Source organism: Pelmatolapia mariae, linkage group LG18, assembly GCF_036321145.2.
Source record: "Pelmatolapia mariae isolate MD_Pm_ZW linkage group LG18, Pm_UMD_F_2, whole genome shotgun sequence".
NCBI lineage: Eukaryota > Metazoa > Chordata > Actinopteri > Cichliformes > Cichlidae > Pelmatolapia > Pelmatolapia mariae.
Genome location: NC_086243.1, coordinates 19,509,398 through 19,532,991, shown reverse-complemented (window position 1 = coordinate 19,532,991; position 23,594 = coordinate 19,509,398). Strand labels below are relative to the sequence as shown.

General features: G+C 38.8%; 1 protein-coding gene across 1 annotated transcript; it reads right to left on the bottom strand.

Annotated features, from left to right (window-relative positions):
* Nucleotides 1-3,489: 3,489 nt before the first annotated feature.
* asic1c (acid-sensing (proton-gated) ion channel 1c) lies at nucleotides 3,490-20,797 on the bottom strand. The gene is made up of 11 exons (XM_063461748.1): nucleotides 20,143-20,797; nucleotides 17,586-17,736; nucleotides 16,875-17,002; nucleotides 12,548-12,698; nucleotides 12,382-12,438; nucleotides 11,794-11,947; nucleotides 11,479-11,570; nucleotides 11,048-11,127; nucleotides 9,764-9,835; nucleotides 5,737-5,789; nucleotides 3,490-4,631 (listed from the first exon to the last, which is right to left on the bottom strand). The coding sequence occupies exons 1-11, from the start codon at nucleotides 20,749-20,751 to the stop codon at nucleotides 4,553-4,555; spliced, it is 1,626 nt and encodes a 541-aa protein (XP_063317818.1). The 5' UTR covers nucleotides 20,752-20,797; the 3' UTR covers nucleotides 3,490-4,552.
* Between the last annotated feature and the right edge of the window lie 2,797 nt (nucleotides 20,798-23,594).

Below are 23,594 nucleotides of genomic sequence, written 5' to 3'. Positions count from 1 at the left end.
TATCAAAACCACACATTAATAATGCAATAATGCATTATACAATAAAATAATATTTTGCATAATCAGTGGCACTTAAGGTAAATTTGGTTATAATGCTGATGTTTGTAAAGGTTGAAATACATTTTGCAGTTTGTTTTCTACATTTTCTTGTAGATTCCATGTGTTGAAACAGGTTTCTTGATGTCTCACCTTGTACATCACTGAGGTTTAAAAAGAGTGCAATTTCACCATCCAGACACACGAATAATTATTTTTACTCTCCAAATAATTGTGATTGATTTCACACACAATGGACAGGAGTGTGGGTATAATAATTATACACTAAGGTCCATAATTTGTTGGACAAACATATAATTTTTGTAGTTTCGCCTCTTCACACCATTACAGCGGCGTTTAAATCAATCAATAAAGGCTCTCAGCTTTAATTCAGGTTGTTTTTTAAAGTTTTGCATGAACTGTTTACGAATTTCAGCTATTTTTATACACAGTCCCCATTTTTAGAGGGTGAAAATTAATTGGACAGTTGACTGACGAGCCGTTTGTTTGCCAGGTGAGGCCTGTTCACCTGTTATTTAAAGATAAAGGAAGCAAACATGATATCAGTAGTTAAATTAAAGTTTTGTATTGTAGGTTACTGTAATTGTAAATCTGAAGCTCAAGTGAGGGAAATCATCATTAGGCTGAAAAACAAACCTTTCAGAGAGACCGCAAAAAACTTCTAATAGGGACCAAATCAACAGTTAGCTATGTTCTTAAAACTAATGAATGGATTGGCCAAGAACTGGCCATGTTTTACAACAAGGGTACAAACCATTGGTTACACTCAAGAACCAGAAGGCTAGATTAGACTTTACCAGAAAACATCTAGAGCCTGCACAGTTCCAGAAAACAACCTTTAGTCACTTAAAGCCAAGGTTAACTTGAGCATCAGTCATCTGATCTCAACCCAAGGGAGCATCCTTTTCAGTTATGAAATACAAAGAGAATGCAGAGAGATGCACAAACTGAAAATGGCTGGAGTAAATGCCTGGCACAGACTAGACTTCAGGCAGTCAGTGCCAGTCAGTGCTAAAAACAATCATTAAAATGATGCTAGTTTGTGCAATTACTGTGATCCTATGAAAAAACTAGGGTCTAAAAATGGCTGTAATTTCTCAACAGCTAATGTAAAACTTTTGTTGCAGAGAAAGTCTGCACTTCAATCACATATTATAACAGTTAATGGGAAAACTTTCTCTAAAACCCCTTGAATTAAAACTGGAAACTTCTATTGTGTGATTTAAAATGCACTGTGATAGAGTACAGAGGCAAAACGACTACTATCATATTACCACTAGTGGTAAAAAAAAACAAACCCTCCTTTGCAGTATTTATTCTCCCTTGTTACCTGTTTAGAATATTTTGTTGTGCTTTAGCTACCCTGTAGACTTTATCAGGTTTATTTAAGCTGGATGTTACCTTGTTTTGCTGGCACATAACATCATCTGTAAGTACTGTTTAAAAAGCGAACAAACATCCAATACAGTTTTATTTAAAACTGACTACGTTACACATAGTTAAGTGTGTTAACTATTTAATGTACAGCTTAGAGTTAAAATCACATATCTACAATAAAATGCACATATAGCATATAGAGCCAGATGAAACAACTTCTTGTTCTCCAGGTGTGTGTGTATGTGTGTGTGTGTCTATGTGTGTGTTGGCACAGGAAAATCTTTGTTACCTGTAAGAACCTGTCTTAAAGGCACATTTTAGTTTGATTTCAAGCCACACAGTTTAATCAAGCCACAAAAACTATTCTTCTGTGTATTGCACAGTCCCAAGCCTGGTTAGAGGAGGATTCTTACATCATAATGATCCAGGACATTGTAGTGCAGGATGTGGAGAATGCTATTTTGATTCATCTGACTCCAAAGAAAATACACTTTGAACAGTACAAAGTGAATAGCATAGCTAATATTACATTAATAGATCAGAGATAATAGGAATACACATGCAAGGAAGAAAATGGGTGATGTGCTGTAAATTATTAGGATAAAATCAATCAAATTCAGGTATTTGGTGGCAGAAATATATAGTGGACTTTTTTTTCTACTTGGCCGTAACTATGCTGTAAATATCCATGAAAGATTAGTTAATGAGAATAAATAGTTAATTAATATTTTCTGCCAGCTCAGATACACTCTGCTTCTTTGACTGGTAGTAAGGCAGGGGGTGGGGCGAGAGAGAGGTAAAGCCTTCATATCTCCACAGTTTGCGGTAATGTTGGGTCATTTGTAACCCAGCAGCATCACACACACACTCAAAATCATCATGGCAATACAGCATCAGAGGAGCATCATTGTGTAACATGAATTGGCATCTGCGTCTCTTATTGAGTTCATGATGGTTTATTTGTCATATCATACATCATTGTTGCAGGCGGCAGCTGCTCGGTTTACATCCATCACAACTGTTTCATACATCACAAACTGATAATTTGGATCCTCAATCAATCTTTTTCTGGTCAGTTTGCTAACAGTGCTGTCTGATTCAGTGCATTTATTGCTCATAACACAATGCCACTGACTAACCCTTTTTTTCTTAGTGTCTGCTTCCTGAAAGGCAAAAGTTCCATTTGGATAAAGTCCTTCCACAAGGTGCTCTCTGGCTCCGTTTAAATTACCAGTCTTGTTCCTGATAACGCCGGAGCTGTGAGCACACCACGCGTAACAGTGTGTAGTTAAATCTAGAGCCACAAAAGGTAGTTACAACGATAGACGCCCAGTCATTGGCTTTCCAGTGATGGCTGATTTCCAAGGGTTTGTGCTTCACATCAACAGTCATCTAATACACAGACAACAGAGTAATAAAGCTACAGAGTTATGAACACCACTCACTTGACTGGCGTTATACATGAAAGTTTCACGAAAAAAAAAGGTTCCCAGTATTTATAGTACCTACAAATCATAACCGAAATATTTAAATAACACGCTCTGTGTTATTTAAATGAAAAAGGAAGTAGACTGACACGAAGGTTCGAAGAAAAGTTGTGTACATGAGGAGTAAGATGAGTAAATATAGAGTTTATTATAGTTGATCATTTATACATCACAAACTGTTATTTGTGACTTATTACATATTCTGTAATCATAATAATAATAATAATAATCGTAATAATAATAGGTTACAATGGTAAAATTTTACAATGCATTTCTAATATAAATCAATTGAATGGGGCTGAGGTGCAGTGAGTTGTAGATGTATTGAGGCAAAGTCTCTTGTACCTAATAAAGTCTGCCATCCATGTTGTACTCAAAGACACTTGATGGTCCACCTAGATAGAAAGTCCAAATTCCTTGTGGTGTAAGAACGGATGAAGAAAGATTTTTTTTTGTATTTTAAATTTATATATCTATATTTATATGTATATATATGACATGTTTCACATGAGCAATGTAGAATTTCTTCATGGCATTTGATTGTGGGTATTTACAAATTTCTGTCAAGTTTAGGAATGTCACCAGCAAGCCTTTTAAACTCTACTCACAGCATTTTCAATAGAGAATAGATTACTATCACAGGGGATTGTGCTGATGAATCTTTAAGACATTGTGATGAAAACAACTGAACTATTAGGAAAGGCAAAAGAAATTCAGATTGTTTCTGTTGGAGCGAATTCAATTGAAAACAGGGCCAGCTTTTATGGGGACAATTTCTGCAGCAACTATATAAAAAATGGAAATATGACTGAAAATGAAATATAACAGTACAATCAACTGCCTTTTTTTGCCTTCTGATTTTTTTTTACCCTCACTGTCTTAAAAAAAGCCTAAAGTCAACAAAACCATGTAATTCAGGAGTCTCAAAACAGCATATATACAAATCATCAAGTTCCTCTCGTGTTTCAAAGGTGGGTAAGCACACATGTCTAATTAAAGACAATTTAAAGCCCCATAGTAGCAAAAGGCAACATTCAACACTAGTCTAGTGTTTTAATTCATGTCAACAATCAACTCATTAAAAGTGGAGCAGATGTCTAAAAAGGCTCTTCCGTTAAAACGTGACTGCTATAAGGTCACTCAATACAGCATTGGTTAGATGCTGGAGGCATAACACTGATAAACGCTGCTACACATACAAATCCACATGCGTTTGTTGTTGCTTTTTTTTTAATTAGACTGATTGACGTACATCAATACTAGCACAGCAGTACCACGTGACTCATCTCAACACAGTTCAGATTCCTCTTTTTGAACACGTTTATCCTCACGTATTGTATACTCGATAACATAAAGAAATCTACTGAATGAAACATGAGTAAATTAACATGGATGCCTTGACACGGCAGTTAAACCTGAGTTCTGTTTTGGAAGTGGTCTCTTTTGTTTCTGATGATAGTATTCTATTTCTATTCAGGCATTGCTAAACTGTACTACGCATTTTGTGAGCATACACTCAAGAGCCTTTCTCTGTTAAAATGATTTCACAGTTTGCTGTCAAGTACCCAGATGTTCCACCCCATCCCCAACCCCTGCTTTATGTTGTCAACAAGCAAACTCCTCAAAGTTGCCTATAGTCGGGTGACGAGGTAACATGTTCGGCGTGAATCCGAGACTGTCCGAGTGACTCCGGAGGGTGTCACAGGTGCTCTGCAAGAAACAGAGAGGAGGGGAGGAGGGGAGACGAGTTCAACCGGGTTAAGGGAGGAGCGATGCAGGGAGCGATGATGATGTCGATGATGGAGGAAATAAATGAGCCGCAGGTAAAAAGAGAGGAACCAATACAATCATAGAGGGATGCAGAGGGGAGAAAAAACAAACAATGTAACAAGGAGAAATTGATCAAAAACAGGAAAAAATGGGGGAATGATTGTGAATGAAAGGATAATGAATGACAGAAACATATGTGCACAATTATGAGGCAAAGAGTACAACAGATTCAGGGGTTTCGAGATCAGCCACATTGCATATGTTTCATATGTAATGAGAAGATAAATTGAGGGGGTAAGATGATGGGGTAAGATGAATGAAAGGAGGGAGAAGAGAAAGAAAACAGCAGATTTTTAGTCCTGGTTTTACACTAGCATGTGTAATTCTGATACTTATGCAAGTAGTAACATCCACATATGTCTGCATTTTTCGTCATGTACAAAGGCGCTTATTCAGCAGATAACTGCTGATATGTGGATAACAAACACCGGTAGTCCCATCGACAAAGGACCTTCTATCTTTGTGCAAACTCACTGCATGCAGGCCTGCGATAACATCACAAAGTAATGCATCTAGTGATGTTATCTGGCTCGGACCTTCCAATGCATTGCCTCTAAATAGACCTTAGTGCTGCAGGGAAACAAATAGATCTCATGTTGTTCAGAGTTTTGTGCAATTCAATAAATATGTGATATGCTTTCACAGGAGTACACTTTATCCTACGAGGGGAAAAAAGCATCATTATTCGGTGGAAGGAACAAGTTTTGCAGAAAATAAGATCTTTATGCACTTGGAGAATCCAACCAACTTCAGCCTTCTGTCGGCCCAGCACCCTTCTGTCAAAGCAGACAACAACTAACCTGTCCTTACATGGCGGCAGACATTAAAGTGCTCGCTACAGCTGGATAATCACCCCTCTCTTTTGTTGACTGCCAACCAAATCATTTGTAACCATGGAGAAAATGATGAATGTGATGATCTCAAGTATGTATGAAAGAGAGGGACAGCATGGGAGGGAGCATCTATTATCAATGGGATGTGCTACCTGGGGGCATGATTAGGCGTGACACCAGGGCTGGTTGGGTTCTCTGGAAACTCCTGGAATAGACATGATGAAAAGAAAGATGGGTGAGGGTGACTGAAATGAAAATAAAATACAATGTAAATGCTATCAGTTAAACTCCCGAGGGAACACGGTGATATCATTAAAGCACTGAAGGAAGATGATCGTTCAAAATGAAATTTGAGGGGGTTTCTTAATGAGCAGGGAAGGCTAAAGTCAGTGTCACCCAGAAGGGTGTCTCCTGAACAATTAAAGCGCTTCATTAACAGATTGTCTGAGTGGAGATGTGACAGTGAACTAGTTGAAAAAATATAATTAAATGTGAGAAAAAAGAAGTACAGAGGATGGTTTATTGTAACGAGGTGAACATATGACATGAATGGAGCAGAGTGCAGAAGAGAAAACACTATAAAAGCTTGAGTGCAGCCCACTAAATGAAAGCTTTCTTTCCTGCTGTTTTAGTATTTTTCCTAATAAAAAAAAGACTAAAAGAATCTCCTTCATGATATTTTTGTTTAAAATCTATACACTTCCACTTTTGTAAAAGACATTAAACATATTTTTTGATCTTTTCCTCTACAACAGCCAACAAACTCAATACTGACCCAAGCATGCAAGAGCACAGCCCCCATGCAGAAACAAAACCACAACTTTCAAACAGATTTGAAGACAGAATTGGCCACAACTTATTTTGCATGCTGTCTTTTTACCTCTAATAATGTATGACAGAGAGCACAGCTTTCATTTCCAACATGAAGCCAAGGAATGCAAACTGGCAGATTGAATAAACTCAGGGACAAAAGACAATTTCTGCACTTAACAAAAATCTGCTTAAATGCTTTTCATTATGACAGCACCAGAAAAGAAGAGATGTTGCAGGTAGGTTTTTATCTGATTTCATTAGCTAAAAGAAATAAACGACAGGTCCCTACCGTAACTAGGTAGTGTTTTTAGATGTTTTTATATAATCGTTTTTTAAGGGGCTGTTTTAAAAATTCCATTATCTAGGAAACCTGTTGAGCTAGGTCCTTCAAATTCTTTTAGTGCAACTATCTCTGTGAAGGTCGACTCTCTGCAGTGTAGCTCAAGTTAACAGAAAGATAGATCCTTTATAATATTTGGATGCCCAATCTCTGACTGCATATTTTGAGGCCTGTAAAAAACATTGTTTTGCAGGTAGGGGACAGATATTTTAGTTATGGCTTCTCTCATATACAGAGCACATAAGATTATGCAGCACAATCCAAATCAAATAAAGGCTTCCATACATATTAAAGCTTAAACATGGAAAAAACACAATTTCACCAAAACTCATTGTAATATTTCCAAGGCATGAACCAAAATCAGTCTCAAATCTGGAAAACTGTAGTTTCTACCAGTCTCTGAAACTGCTGTCAGAGATCAGGCATCCAGATATTTTAGGGACTTCAAGCACCCATCAGTTTACCTGAGCTACAGCCCTGAGATTCCATATTGAAAGTATCTGATATTTGCCTTAAAAATATCGAAGAACCTAGCTCAAGTAGCTTTAAAGATAATGGAATTCTAAATATAAAGAAAAAATGATGATGCTAAAAAAATTACACTATTTATGTTCTTATACCAAGCTCTATTTTCAGTGAAAGTTGAGTTTGAGAAAATGTGGATTTTTAAAAAATATTTTTGGCTACCATACTGCAAGCAGAAATATATTAGGTCAGCTAAAGTAGAAAGGTTGATACATTACATTTACTACTACTTTTGATTGCATATACTTTTCAGACAAGTTAATTTAACATGCAGTTCTCCTAAAGACTTAAACAATTTAATATAAGGCCTGAAGAAGTTTCCTGGCTATCAAAGAGGTAAAACTTAAACCAGCCCTGAGGTGTGTACTACAAAGTGAGATCCATGGCTTAGGGAGCTATGTCGAGCTAAAAGTCAGATTTTTCTATGTCAAGAAAGTAGCTTTTTTTTACCTGCCTGAATCACCGTGGTAACATGGATAACAGCAGATTCCGAGTTTTCTTGGTTGAAAATATTTAGGAGGCTGGCTGAGGAGCGTGTTTTAAGTGAACCGTAGATTATCTGCTGGTAAAATATATTTCATATGTGCAACTTGTTTAGCTAACATCACAAATAGTGTAAAGTTGCTGCAATGCAAACTGTGCATTCCTTTGTCACTTGAATTTCCATGTTGCTGAAAGAGAAATAACGTTTTATAGGTGATCCTAATCTGCTGCTAAATCTCGTTTACAATGCTGGAACTGCAGCTGCAACACACCAAGAATACCTGTTCAGTCAATAAAGTTAATTTCACTTTGATCTATTGACAAACTAAAGCACTGAAGTCTCCTTTATTAGGCGATGGGACAATAACCTTTAATGTTTAAACGTGTCTAATTTAAAGCTTCAGAGCTCTAATGTGCTGTGGTCGCATTAGAAACAAACAGCCGCACTGTTTATTTCAGTGTTAAAATGTTTATTTTACTGCTTTGTGCGTTAAATCACCAGTTTAACGATTTTCTGCAGCATTAGTCTTTTGTCTTATTTGCAACAGTGTTGCATTGTACTGTTGTATTTTTATGTTCTTTATAGATATTTACCACTATATTATGATCATCATCATCTTTTAACATCTCTGACAGGAGTAGGCAGCACTCATAGGGATCATTTTGTGTGGACAAAGACTCGCTTGCCGTGTCAAACACCCCTTTTTATTTGAGGACACACAGAATGGTGCAGAATGCTCAGGTTAACAGAGAAAGCTGATAACCACTGGCGTTTTAAGTTCTGTCAAGCCAGCAAACACAAAGAAAGCTGGACTTTGTTGAATTTATACCTCTACCTTTTTAAAACTCTTTCAGAGTGGCATTACGCACAATATGATCAATAAAATCTATTTATAGCTTGACAGAAGGTATTTAGCAGTTGTCAAATGCACTGATATTTCTACAGCGAGTTTTGGGAAGTAGTAAAGTATATGCAGTTAAACTACGTTTTGCAATAATTTGTTGATTCAAGAATTTTGTTTAGATAAATATAAAAACCACCCACTATTTGCATGGGTGTGACTGTAGTGATTAAAATCTCTCTTTCTATAAGTTATAAGCCTTGATTTAACATTATGTACTGAACAACAGTTCATTGCTAATCCTAAAACGATGCATTTATGTTATTAATCATTTCCTAACTTGCATAACAGGAGGAGTGGAGATGCCTCTGGATGCAGCGTGCTAAACCACAGGGTTTGATGAAAATGCTGTTATTTAGGGCATGACTGAAACGCCTCGCAGTACTACAGTTTTCATTGCTTTGTTTTTACCATGTTAATGAAATCTCTTTTGAATTTTCTCTAATCATACTGCTTGACAATAAGTGGTAAAACCCGGATAACAATAACAGCTCTGTAATAGTACAAAAGAGGGTGACGCTGAGAAGCTACTATATAGTGTGGAAATACTGAAAATTGGGTTGGTGTGTGGGATAAAATGAGATAACCTCTGACAATAAACAGAGTTTATGAGTCATGACTAAAATCCAATAGAAACCAGGTCAAACTCTTTACTTCTACTTCTCCATGCACTGAGATTTAAGCGCACTAAGTGGCAAAACACTTGGGGAAAAAGCTTAAAAAGAAAAGGGGCACAAAGTCAATTTGTTCTTTTGGAATACTTATCTGCATCCCAGATTTTTTGTCATTACAGGGAATAATTTATGCTGCTTCTCATCATGTAAAAAAAGTACTGTATGCGTCTAATACTACTCTAATTATGCATTCCCACTGTGCAGTAAAAATATGTGCGTATGATTAATGATTGTGTTTTCTAGAAAAATATTTTGTTTCTGCAGGGCTAATTGAAACTAATGATGGCATAATGCCTTTGCTTTCTCTCTGGTGCTGTTCATTAAAAGCATTTCAAGTGTGAGCAGATATTTTGATGTTGCTGTGACCATTGTTCCTGAGCTTATTTTGTACATCACATTCACTTCACTCAATCAAGTGTATTCTTAGGGACTAAAAAATTACCAGATTGTCGCTCTGACAGCGCTGTGGCCGTTTCTTGCGAATGAAGTAACCCAAAACCTTATCTTTAAACACCTAAAAAACATCAGAAAAGCATTATTCACAGATTCACACATCCAATAGTTTGCTTTCTTGGGGAGTGAAGAGGATCAATACTGAGGCTATTTCTCTTATCCAAAGCCACCTGACAGCATCTATAAAGATGAAGCATCGTATCTTGCACAGAAAAACTGAGTAAAAGCTTTCACTTGAAGTCTTATAAGATGTTTAGGTTAAGAATACTTTTGGGTATATTTAGAATTATTTCCAATTTAACATTTTAACCCTTACATACTGTTCACATCACATATAATGTGTTCCTGATAAACAAACATTTTATGTCTTTTCCTAAAGAGACCAAAATACACCAAAATGAAAATATCTTTTATACTGTTCTACATTTGTGCTCCGGGTCAAATTTGACCAGAATCTCTGCAGTTTAACTGCATTTATTACATTATCCATGTTTGTAGTATCGTAACCTGACATTTGCTTGCCTTGAAGCAATTGTCGTTGTGACTTGGTGCTATATAAATAAAACTGAACTGAATTAAATTGAATCTACAGCATTGGATCCAACAGCATGGGTCAAATATAGGAAAATGGTGGTTTTAGAAACCTGTGAAATTGTACATGACATTTCTTTGTGGGCACTGGTGACAGAGTTCAATGGGAATCTTGTCACTGTCATGAGAATTGTCTGTGTTTCTACAACATATACTGGGGAACCCAGAGAGACGGGTACTTGCTGGTCTCTGAGGGAATCCTGAAGGTCTCTGAACAGTCATGGGGGAATTTCAAAGTAGTAAATAGTAAAACTGCACCGGAATGACAATATATTGGAACAGCGGTCATACAGGGGTCAGAGTGTGCCTTAACACAGACATTAAATCTGTAAAAGAGTGGATGTGGTTAGCACTGTCACCTCACAACAAGAAGATTGAGGTCTTTCTATGTGGACTGTTGGATTTTAAATAGATCTGTAGTTTGTTATAAACACTTATTATGAGACCATTCTTGACCCAGACCATACTGTGAAGGCAGCTAATATGAACAGCATGTAAAGGTTAAGTAGCAGTCACTTTATGCTTTATGCTAAGCTCTCCAGACTCCACAAGAAAGCCATACGTTCTCTACTACTGAATTAAAAAATGTAAAGGTTACTAAAAATGAATTTAATGTGATCTAAAAACAGAAGAATTCATTTAGTTATTGCTAAGAAATCTTTAACAAAGATCATGACTTTACCTCATATAGGTAGTCGAATATTTCTAGTATTGTAAGAACACTGGCTCCAATAAATAGCCCCATCTGGCCTCCAATGTCACCTACAGAGGGAGAGATTAACAGATACGGGTAATTAAACAATGGTGCGTGAAACCATTCCCCCTTGCTGTCACACTGAATTCTGTATCTCTCTGAGGAATCTGAGCGTAATTGTCAAAAATGTCCAACCAGCCCCAACTTCACAAACACAGCTGCCCTTGCAAGAGCATCAGATTATGAAAATATGCTCAGCCTGTTTCACGAGTTCAAAGAGGGAACCTCAAAGCACCAGGGATGAACACACGATGTGAAATATGCGGCAGGGGGGATGCCCGCCGAGGGTGCTGATTCTGAGGTCAGATTTATTTATTTATTTTTTTCTCACAGTAAATATGAAACTGCAAGAATCTTACCGAGAAGTCCAGCAATTTCATAGGCCTTCTTCTGCTCAATCTTCTCATAATTCAGAGCTTCAAAGAAGATGTCCAACACCAGAATATTTTCTCTGGAGAGAGGACACACACGAGCACATCCATCAGATTTCCCTCAGGGCCATTTTACCAACAGAACAAATGATAACTCACATCTCCTGTGTAACTATCATTCATTATTGTTACATTGAAGGTGAACGATGGAGACTCAGACCATGCTATGCCACAGTACATCCATCCATCAACAGGAAAAGGAAAAAGAGGCCTTTATCTAAATAACTCGCTAATAATACTTACCCAATATATTGCTCAGTTTTGTTGAATTTCTTAGCCAGATATTTAGCAGATGCCTTACTGGGGATCTTAACCATGGACAGCTCCTTGCCATAGCGAGTCATGTTGCAGGGGGTCTGACAGACACAGTAATCGTTGTCTTTCTCTACCAAAAAGTCTGTGGATGATCAAAGTCATTTCAAAATATTGCGATCACTATGAAGAATCAAACAAACCTGTATCCAGAGGCCCTGCTAAAAATATCCCACACAACGCACAACAGAGCTACATTCGCTGCCATCGTTCACTTTCCATGAAAGCAAATAATGACTGAAGCCATAAAACAGACGAGGGGGGGAAAAAACTCAGCAGGATTTATTTGATATCAGCGAAGCACAGACACATCACAAATCTTCCTAATGGGATTTTTAAACAATGATTTTTACTTTATTGCTTTTGTTTCAGCACAATCTGGAATTAAAGTAATTTGAAGTTAAGGCTCACACAAGTACTATCTACAGGATACAAAAAGCTTGTGGCACCGCTGTTAATGCAAATACCTCACACTAATATTTTACACTTAATCCAATAAAACAAAGTGTGTGCGCTCACCTAAAGCTGGATCAGCACAATCTTTGTACTGCTCAGGTGTGCAAACGGCTGTGTTTCCTGTTTGAACCAACATAAAAGTGAAAATGATTACTTGTTTATAAATGCAACACGAGGGCACAGAGATTTATAGGTTTTTTTTATTGGTCAAGTAACTCTCAGTTCATACCCGGCATGTGAACCATCCTGCAGTTACAGTTCTCCAGAAGGTACCGTGTTTCACAGTCGATGCGACATGCAGTGATGCTGTACGTGGAGAAGTAATCAGAGTCTATGGGAGTAGACTTGCAATCTCCCCAAGGTGGTGGGAGGTACTGAAGCTGAAAGAGTGAGCAGCACATGTTTTGCCCTCAGTGTATCAGCACACAGGATTACATCAAATACCATAATGCAAGCCCGGTGTAGCAGAAGTTCAAAAAGGGAGACAACAAGCTGACAAAACCCAACACAAATGTCTTAAACATAAAAAAAAGAAAAAGAAAATACAGAAGCACTTGAATGAAAATGTGCACTCAGACAATACTGGCATAAAACGTCCAGTCGGAACAACATCATCGCTCATGTGTAGCAGCAAGCAGACATCATGCATAACGTTACTGATGCAGGTCTAGGCCCCGGTAGAAAGCAGAGTACCATGGGAATAGAGACAAGCTTACGAGAAATCTGTAAAATATGTAGATACAGACAGGACACCACAATCAATGGACAAATTTTACAACCTTGAGAACGGAACTGAAAACAATCAACGGTTTACCCTTTACTGGAGGATTCATTGAATTTATGAGACAACATACAGAGCTTTTTTTAAAGAAAAATTCTTATGGTAATAAGTAGTATATAACGGTAGCTTAACCTAAATGAATAATCCAGTCAATGAAAGCTTTCTAAAGAGGTTTTACTGTTGATTAACAACCTATATTTTCTCATTGACGCCCATGAGAGTTTATTACACAACTACCCTGAATATCCCTATGAATTTAGCAATCAGGAGGAGATGTAGTGTACACTCAGTTTGCGGTCTCATTAGTGGTAGAACTCTCATTATAAGGTGAGAGCAGGTCATTACATTTATGAATAACTCTGAGAATTCTAAATGAATCCATTAGGGAAGAATATTTAACAAGTGAATTTTAAGGACCCAATTCACACTTAACATTAGACCTCGCCATCCGTCTTGGAGCTGCAGCAGCGTGCCCCATTTTGTGTGAGATCTGCTTCGACGTTAAAGGGACTTCCTCTCTGGTGTGCCGCACAGTGTGGCCTCTAACCACCAACAAGACTTCCAGCCCCCCTTTTAAGTGTCTTGTTTTCTGCCTGCTACTTATTTTCATGACAAAAATAAGCCAATTATTTATGAAGGGCGGCGATGCTTGGGTAGTTTGCGCATTCAGCCGCTAACTGCAGTGGGGAGCAAGCCAACAATCTCTGCCAAAGGCTTCTTCCTGGGAAATTTCTCAGAGAAATTACACCTCCATTGTCACATTAAGGTTCACTGTAATTCCCAATCATTTCCACCAGCTCTAACCAGGTGCTAACTCTGACAATGTAACTGTCATTTAGCCAATACAAAGTGACAGAGATAGAGTGCGATTCGCAAAAGAAGTGGATTTAAACTGGCAAACATGATTAAGCCTTTATTGAACTCCATTTCTAGACCACAGACTCTCATAAGTGGAGATACACTGGAGATAAAACCCCAGTGCAATATAATCAAGACTATAAACTCATGCCAGAGTTCTCATGGGTAATAAAACCTAATGAATCACATTGTCTGGTCCCTGCAGATGAGATTAAGCAGAGGTCCAGTGGATCACCCCGATAACACATATAAGCAAAAAAAATGAAAAAAACAAAACAAAAACAAAATGCTTACAAAGGCAGATGTGGATGTGAAAGGGTAAAGCCAAACAACAGCTCTGATAAAGACAGATTTGGATGAATGGCTCAAAGAAATAAAACACATTTCCAGCTCTTTGCTGGTGATGACAGAGAGCAGAGATGGCAACAAGGACAGACTGCAGATGCTGTTACATATCGTTGCTTCAGCCACACAGAGGAGGGGGTGGGGGGTGGTGGGGGCACACATGGGTCCATTCCTTGGAGAGGGCAGGACCAGGAGATGAAAGTGTGGAAGTTAATGAGTATGTACAATACAGTATTTTGTGGCATGCAGCAAGCCCAGTCAGTCATACGCTACCCTCTGCTCTTGGGTGGAAACGAATGTTTGGAAGCCTGGGGCAACCCCGAAGCCCAGCTCGTGGAGGAAAGGAGGCTCTGACTGAGTGTGAAGCTGTACCTTTATGCCGGCCTCATAGGACGTCTCATCTAGGGGTAAGGGGTGAGGGAACACAGCCCACATCATTATCGAAATATAAGAGGAGATAAAGTAAGGCAAGGGGACAGAAAATGACCCCTCCAGGCAAACATCCTGTTGTCAGAGTCCCAAGCAGGACTGGTAGGTTGTCATTCAGCCATTCTCTTCTTACTTTCACTCAGTCTTAAGCTACAGATCGCTTCTAACTGTTGGTGGTGGAGTATCGATGTTTCTCTTTGCTCACAAGTCAAAGTCTCTTATTAAAAATTAAACTCCTCCGACAGAAGATTTACAAATGTAAAGCCTCGAAATCACGAGTGCTATTATTCTTATTGCACCGAGAGCAATGTCACTCGTTGGACACTGAGTGAAACGAATGCAGACCAGAGTTTATAATGACAATCTAATTAAGTCATCACATCGTTTATGCTATAAACACGTCTTTCAGCTGTCAGTGGTGTGGGCGCTCATGTCATGATTGTAAATGGCAAACCATGCACTTTTGCCTCCTGGAGGAAACTCTGTGATGGCGAGTAACAGACCAGGTTTTTTTTTTTTTTTTGGAAATGGCTGAATGATGATACACTCTGAGCACCAACAACATTTGCAGAGAGAAGGAGAGAAAAATGAGAGAAAGATACATTTCCAAGCAAGTTCCCAAAAGTTACATTTGTCATCTCTTGTGGTGTCCATGTGTCTGTTTCACGAGACCAACCGTGCCTCAACCATCCCATGTTATTCTGCTAGCACGCTGAAGCTTGTGAGGTGAACGAGCCAATTCAATTTAGGAGCAAAATCATTTAAATTAGGCTTAATTAACTGCTAAAGAAACTAAGTTAAATCGCTGCTCAGGAGTCCGTTACATCATGACTTCACAAGAACTGATTATATGGTGGAAATTTTAATGAGCCTGCGGCACAAATACACTTGATCTCAAAGGTAATCACAGCAAAAACCTAAAATCCTCCGTGGCACTACCACCAATTTCTTGGGACTTACACTGAGTGCTTTTCTGTTTGTCAGAGGATATTTCCTTATTCTGTCAGTGTTTCTGTTTGAAAATCAAAGACTTTTCTTTGTCTTTGTGAGCTACACTAGTGTGGACAAAAGCAACAGAGTCTGAATTTGTTCTCCTGGCAGATCACATAAGTGCCGTATTGTTTCATTAGATTTGGATGGAAAATCCATGTGAGCTGAGTGTTATGACCTTGCACACGGGCTTTTCAATCAATTCGGGCTTAACTATAGTTATTACTTTTCATCCTTCAGTGACGCCAGTGTCGTGGACTCGGTCAACAAACCAGCCACGGGCCATTTTGCTTCTCTTTTTACCGTGTCATCAAATCATAGCACATATTAAAATATGTCTACAAAACAGCCGTGGGTCATCTTTCTCATCCAATAACGCACGTTTTTTTCCATATACTGGTGTTGGGAGAAAAAATAATGTAATGAGTGGTGCACCAGGCTCCTTTATATGGTCCAAACTGACATAAACAACATTATGACAGTTTTAGTAGATTTCCTTTAAGATATAGTCAGCTTTTAGCTAAATGCTGATCCCAACAGTTAGTCATAAGAAAACATTAAGTCTCTCTTTAAAAACTGTAAAAATGTGGGTTTTTAAAAAGAGTTAATCAGCGATAATGTCCGATGATTAAAGACTGCTGAAGTTGGCTGTGTGGATTAGTCCTCAACGTTTTTTGCTGGCTTCTGTTTGACTGTGTCACTAGAGATGATTTTCAGAGCTGCAAATAAAAAGCTGTTGTCCTTCTTTTTCTCCTGAGCTCCAACTAATGAAGACTCAATATAAAAAAGTAAACTAAACACCCTGAGCTGCTATATATTTTTTGCATGCTGTGCAGTCTGAAGCTTTTTTGGCTCTGATAAGCGCAGTATGCTCATATTCCTGCATGCAATCATTACTTGGCCCTGCTCTATCAGTACTTCTTGGCTGCTATAACTAAGTTTCATTTACTCTAACCCAACTCATCGGCTGTCTATGTAACACATTAGACGCGCATCTCAACACAAAGGTAATACTAAGATCTGGATCTGATTTTGCTCCGCACTCTGTGACACAGAGGTGATGGACACTGGCTGGCAAGGGTTTTTGAGACGAACACAGGATGAAGCAGAGCAAAAGACGCTGGTGTCAGAGAGGAGGCCGAACGTTAGGTACCAGTTGCTGCTGACATGACACAAAAGTTTGAAAACCAGGTGCCACACCAAATCCCAGTTGATCAATGAAAGGCGGCTCGTCCTGGCTGTGGATCTGAACCTTGATGCCTGCTTCGTAGGAGGTCTCATCTGTGGATACAGCACGCCAGAAAATACAACAACATGTACGGTCATCGACGGAAACCAGTGCTGTTTAGCGATCCAGCAGTCACATTAATCCAGGGGTTCTACCCCTCCGCTTTCATCATGTTAATGGAAGCTAATACAAGAAATAAACTCTTGTGTCAGTGTGCCGGTTCAATATCAAACAGATTTAGAACCAGAATTAATTACATGCTATTTATTTTATGAATGTATGGTCCCATTATGTTGTGGCCCACCATAAATGAGAAACAATAAGTCAGTAAATGCAGTTTTATTAGGTCTGATGTCAGTTGTAGACCTGGAGAAACATATCAAGATGATAAGTGGTTAATCATGGTAGTACATCACTTGTTTGTCTGCTTCAGTGTGGTGCAAAAAAATATATAGGCAAAGATTTATAGGTAAAGTGAGAGATGTACAACATTCCTCTGTGGAGCATCCATTTGTCATAGAGATGACAAAATACTGTGGCAGTTGTCAGGACTTCAGGGATAAACCAACAAACTGATGAGATTTCTCCATTGAAATCTGCGCAAATCAGATGTTACTGTAAAAATGCTTCACTGACCTGTCTCGCCCCAAACAGGCAAGTATTCATCCTGCTGAATATCCAACATGATCTCCAAGCCGTTCCCCGTGCCGCCCTTTAACGTGGTCAGCAAAGGGTTGCCATCTAATCCCGAGTTGAAAGTGTAGCATTTTCCATACCGTGTGTAAATCTGTAAGAAAAATGGGACACACACAGAGAAAAATAAGCACAAATAAAAAGTTCAATCCTTTTCACAGTGCAGCAGCACGAGCTATATTACATGCCAGTCTCATATTGTGCAGGACAGGTAATCATTGCAAAGATTTTGTGATTATCAGAGAAGGCAGCGCAGGTTTTAAACAGGCACCTGGCTCTGATTTGAGGAAGTAATGAGTGCTCCTCAGCAGCAGCTGAGTGATTTAGACTGAATTTACTATTTTGCCATCACTTAATGAGAAACATATGAGGTGGAAGCTCTCTGGACACACAAGCAGACATTTTTGTATTTTGCTTTATAAACCTCTTAATAGACTAAACCTATGCCAGGAAAGCTTAGCAGGATTTAATGTTTGATGTGCAATCACTATAGTAGATTTTCTTCTATGTTTAAATAATTTAATTTCAGGTTCTGTGCCCAGAGGTGATTTTTTCTTTTTCAATTTTATGGCTTTTACCTATAATTGAAAAATTTCTATGTCATCTACCAAGCAAGTAAGTATAAATCAGTCTCAGAAGGATCAAAATGTAGAAATAAAATCATCGACTCTCCATAGATTTAAACAAACTATAAGCATTTCAAGATGTTCATCATCATGATGTGTGCAGCAATCTGCTGTTTGTGTTCACATCAACAGCTACACATTAAAATGCGATAAGTTATGGCTAAACAAGAAAATCATAGTACGGAAGCCAAAAGGGGACAAAAAGTCTCATAAATAAATGAAAATGAGTGTCGCTGAAACTTTGGCAGTTGCAAATGTTCTTACTCTCAAAAACATTGCCAATCCAGAAGTATTAATTTAAATTTACATTATCAAAGTTTCACTCTGTAATGTATAGTTTGCAATCTGTGCTTGTAAACTTTTGAATTACAATATTATTTTATGTAATGATGAATTGAAATCAATCTCAGGTAAAAGTGAAAGCTTACAGACCTTAAAGTCCTGTTTTAATGATCATAGCTGCCCTAATAGACTTCCTTTTCTCATCATCGTAACAAAAATGTGTGCTTCTAGCATAAGATTTTTGATGTGCAGGAAGGACTGAAGTTTGGATTAATTTCTGCTGTGGTAAGGTCATAGAAAGAGGGCTGCTGGTTAAAACTCAGCCAGCATGGCAAAGCTGATCTCGAGAGATCAGATTCAGCGTTCCATGTCCAGACCCAGACAGACTCACATCCATCTCACACAGATAAGACAGAGCTTTGTTTCTCCCCCCCCCACCTGCTGGCTATATAATGAGGGAGTGCCTATACACATCATACAATTTATGACTGTTTTAAAATATTCATATTTATGTTTAGATCAAATGAGAGCATCAATCATCCATGATGCAGACCCAATACGAGTTGCTTAAGAGCAACAAACAGATACCAAAATGTAAATCCTGCATATCTCAAGCCATCAATCTGGCCAAAAACAGAGAATTTGAAGATTTTAAAGCCTCTCCGTTGCAATGAAGCCACCATGGGTAGCTGACCTCTTGCAGCCTGTAAGACTTCCCACTGTAAATGTCTCACATCAGCTGAAGCTGTCACAGTTACATGTTTGATTTTTATGACTTGGATCTAGCTGTTCAGACCCACCTCAGTAAAGGCAGGGAGCTAAATGTGACGCCTGTGACAGGTGAGGGTTTTATATCTGGATGTGTCTTGCCAGGTTTAAAATATTCTCAGTCCCTCTGCACGCAGGCTTACCACTGCAGAAACTTCCCCAGTCGCCCTTGCTAATATTTTCTAATGACGTTATAAGCTACCGGTTTGTGTGCGAATGTATTTACTCAAGATATCACCATGCGGAAGAGCGGGACTATGGTTTGCAAATGTCACCCACTTTCTCGCTTCAGTTATTCAGAGATGAATGGCTTTAATGGATCCACGTCTGGTGCGTTTAAATGGGAAACTCAGCTGCATATTTTGACGCATATCCTCCTCGTGCCCAACAGATGTTTAATTAGAGACGCTGAAATTTTAATTTGAACTGATTTATGACGTCTGAATTATTAATGCGCTCAATTTTCTTCCAAATGTTGTCATGTTATAAAGCAAAAAAGACATTAGAGGGACTCGGGAGATAGCCAGTCAACATAGCCAAATACGAAACCTTTAAATACAGCAGACACTGAAGCCACATCATTGTGTTTGTGCTGTTGAGTGAATTTTAAGGAGACATGGGTTTTAATGAGGGAACAGCTGTCATGTCTTAAAGGCAAAAAGCAGGACAGGCTTGTTTTGCAGCTCTGAAACATCAACGACTTAAAAGACCCGGAGAGAATGCCTGCTGTAGCTTTGTCAAATGCTAACATGAATTATTAATACCCCATATAAACAACACTCACATCCACACCTGGCAAACACCATCTCTCTTTTTGTACATACAGTGCTGAAGTTTTTGTAGGTGCAGGTTTCCCCACGAAACCTGCACTCCAGCAGCATGTCCTCGAGCTGGTGACCGAGCCGACCCATCATCTCCGTGGTGTTGGTGTGATAATTGGGGGGTGGGGTGTAGCTGCTGAAGTCCAGGAGAGTGAGCAGACCCTGCTTGTGATTGTCTTTAAGGATAGACAGGCTCCTCTTTATGACTGTGTGATTATGATACAGGAGGTCCAACCAGTAGCCGCTGTGATACAGGTCATCTTTAGTCAGAGAGGATACCCGGAAAACATTTTTGTTGCAGAAGGTAACGGCTGGGAAGGACATGTTGTGAGCCCACACCATGTAGATCTTGGTGACAGCGGGGTAGGACATCAAATAGAGGATTCGATTCCAGGACCAGGTGAAGAGGAGACTCAGACAAAGGAAGAAGGCCATGATCCAGATGACCCGCTGCGGTTTCGACTTGTCCGGAGAGAAGACAAACTTCAAACCGTGGATCTTGGTCCTCATTATGAAATCCACCGTGATCTCGTTCCATGTTGCTTTCAGCGAGCTGGACTGTGGGTTCTGAAGAGGGGGCTTCTGGGCATCACTTGATTTGTTTGGCTCCATGGAAACAGATTCGGATGCGCAGTCTTAAACCTTAATTGCGAGTGAAGGAAAGTGCTTCGTTGTCAAGTGCAGTTTCTCAGCTGCCCCCACTAGACTACAATTTACACATTTTCTCCACATGCATCTTAATATGTGTGTAACAGCGCGTGTGTGTATAAAAAATTCCAGGTAGCAGCAACTGGAGTCCTAACATGCAGCTGTCCTACTGTTCAGGCTTGAAAACACTTTGCCATGAAGATATAAACAAAGGAACTGTGCTCCTTGGGGGATGTAAAATTGATTTACATAATGATTCCTTTATGAGAAAAACAGCTGAATCACTCCATTAACAAAAACATCCAGCGTAACTATCCACACTCCTTCGTCAATAGACAAATGGACGTGATAATTGCAGATGTAAGCGACGGCTTCACTCCCAGAGGTAATCACTTTGAAAATTCGGAGAGGCTTACCCCTGTTGCTCAGATCTTTCACTCCTCCATCCCCCCTCTCCAGTGCCAGACAATACTTGCAGATTTCAGTGGTTTCTCTTTTTGTGCAGTAGCTGCCCAGAACCCAACTCCTCCCTTTTTCCACAGATTGAAGAGATGCTTTTTAGTGTGTTGACTTGAAGCCCGCAGAAAGGAATATAAAGCTTGTTGCCCCCCTACTCACTCCCTCTACAGTCGACTGGAGAATGAGGTGGAGCCACTGGATGAAATTGTTTTCCTCCGGTGATGAAGTGCACCTCCAATGGTATAGAGAGGAGGGGGTTGGTGGTGGTATTGATCAAAGTACAAATAATTGTGCTAAAGAAATTCCTCTACAAAAAAAAAAAAAAAGATGAAGTCTGAAGTTCTTTAATATTGAAGCATCGCTCGCTCATGGGTCGATATGTCTATATAATTGAAGACTGAAAGGGAGGCAGCAAGTTGGAGAAAAACAGCTAAATATCCTTTAAAATGTGTTAGAAAAATATGTCACAGCACGATCTGTGATCTTCTTTTGCTCCAGTTTCAAGTATAATTTCACAAATGCAGAGTAATGAGGGCTGACATCCTGCTGCATGCAGATGCGGCTCTGGCTGATATTAAAGGTGCTTTGCTCCATTTAGTGAGACTATCAGAGGACTGTGTTTGGCAGAAAGTGATACTTTCCCCTCATTATTTTAGCTGGAATAATTTCAATCTGTAATGCGAGTATTGGCTGGGTAACCTGATCAAAGCTGAGGTGACAAATGGTTGTAAAAAATTATTGCGCAAAGTTAAAAATAGAAAGAAAAAATGTTTTATTACTGCGCAGACTTAGACCAGAGGGTGTCATCTGCAGGTTTAGATGGTGGGAGATAATAAAAAATAATTGGATTGAACTTATTTTAATATAACACAAAGGAGTGTAAATGACTCTCGGGCTTCGTAGAGTCTGGGTTTCACTGACTAAATGCCAGAGAGAATCTACCAACTGATTCTGTTAACACAATAATAACATATTCATGTAAATTATTTCAGTATTTGAGGGCATAAACATGGCTTTTTGCAAAAAGGCTGAGATATTACAAATGAAGAATTCTAGTAACCGATCGGCTATCATTTAATAATTTAAGCTAATTCCTGAAATCAAAGCTGCTGTCCCTCTGCAGTGGACTTAAAGTATCCCACAATGCCTTGTAATAAGTTGCATGCAACCAGTGGTCACTGTCCAACTGTTGGATACAATCATTAATCTCCCTAAAGATAAATAAAGAGAAGGACGACAGGAGCAACAGGAGCGCTCAGCAACATAAACTACCATTTATGTTTATTTTTTTGGGATAATGTGCATTTCACAGGCAGATTTATGTGCATAGAGATTAGTATTTGGGTAAATGTGAAGCATAGTTGGCTAGCCCTGCCCTGGCTGCTCAAGAATCCAGGAGGTCACCACATCTGAAGAGATGTATTAACACCAAACAGAAATTTCTCAGGCCTTTTATGTTAATAAAACAAAAACAAAGCGAACTATTACACCTGACTCTAAAATGATCCCCTTGATGAGCAGTAAACTGAGATCTGATGTACATATCATGGTCATTTTACTTCATCAGCTCAGAGCATCAGCCCTGAGCTGTGCAACAGTTTTTTTTTTTTAACGTCCTGCTTTTCAGTGTGTAATTTCTAAGGAAGTGTAGACAGTCTTTGGACAGCCAACTAAAATCTATCATCCATATAAATATGAAATGATTTCATTGTGATATTAAGAGTATTTCGTCCTCTTTGGGCAGAGCCAGGCTAGCCTCACCTGATCTTTTAGGCTTTATGCTAAGCTAAGCTAACTGGCTCCAGCGTCATACTTAGTCCTAAAAAGAAAAAAAAGAAAGAAAAAAATCTAAACTGTGACGATAGTAGCATAGACTGAATGCTAATTATGTAAAAAATTAAAGTTAAGGAAGAAGAGGTAGGAACATATACATAAGTGGTTCTGTAGTGTAGTGGTTTATACATTCACCTGATAAGCAAACAATCCCTGCTTTAGTTCCAGTAGAAGACGCTAACCCTTTGGGGTTGTGTCAGGAAGGGAATCTGATGTTACTTCAAACACAGCTCCCCACTGTGATATCCCTAGTGAAGAAAGGAGTAGCTAGACGCAGCTTCTAAAAAAGCATTTATAAAAATCACTGACGAGGACTGCGGATCAGTTACTGTTTTGTTTTTTTTAAAGTGGTTACACTTTCCTACAAAGGAGTTCTTTACAACCTCTGTCTTTTCTGTGGAAGGGGCTAAGATAAACAACATAAACACAATTAAAAGAAACTGTTCCACATATTTTTGACACTGCCACCTGGCAGTACGACGCTTTAACATATAAATGATGGTCTGCAAAACCCT

Bases quoted from the DNA above. Each gene is read 5' to 3' on its own strand.
- asic1c (XM_063461748.1), bottom strand. From the start codon at position 20,751: ATGGAGCCAAACAAATCAAGTGATGCCCAGAAGCCCCCTCTTCAGAAC. The intron at 17,003-17,585 runs GTCAGTGAAGCA...CTGTATCCACAG, and splicing joins GCCTGTTTGGGGCGAGACAG to ATGAGACCTCCTACGAAGCA. The intron at 5,790-9,763 runs GTAATTTTTTAG...TGTCTATTCCAG, and splicing joins GCTGTCAGAGCGACAATCTG to GAGTTTCCAGAGAACCCAAC.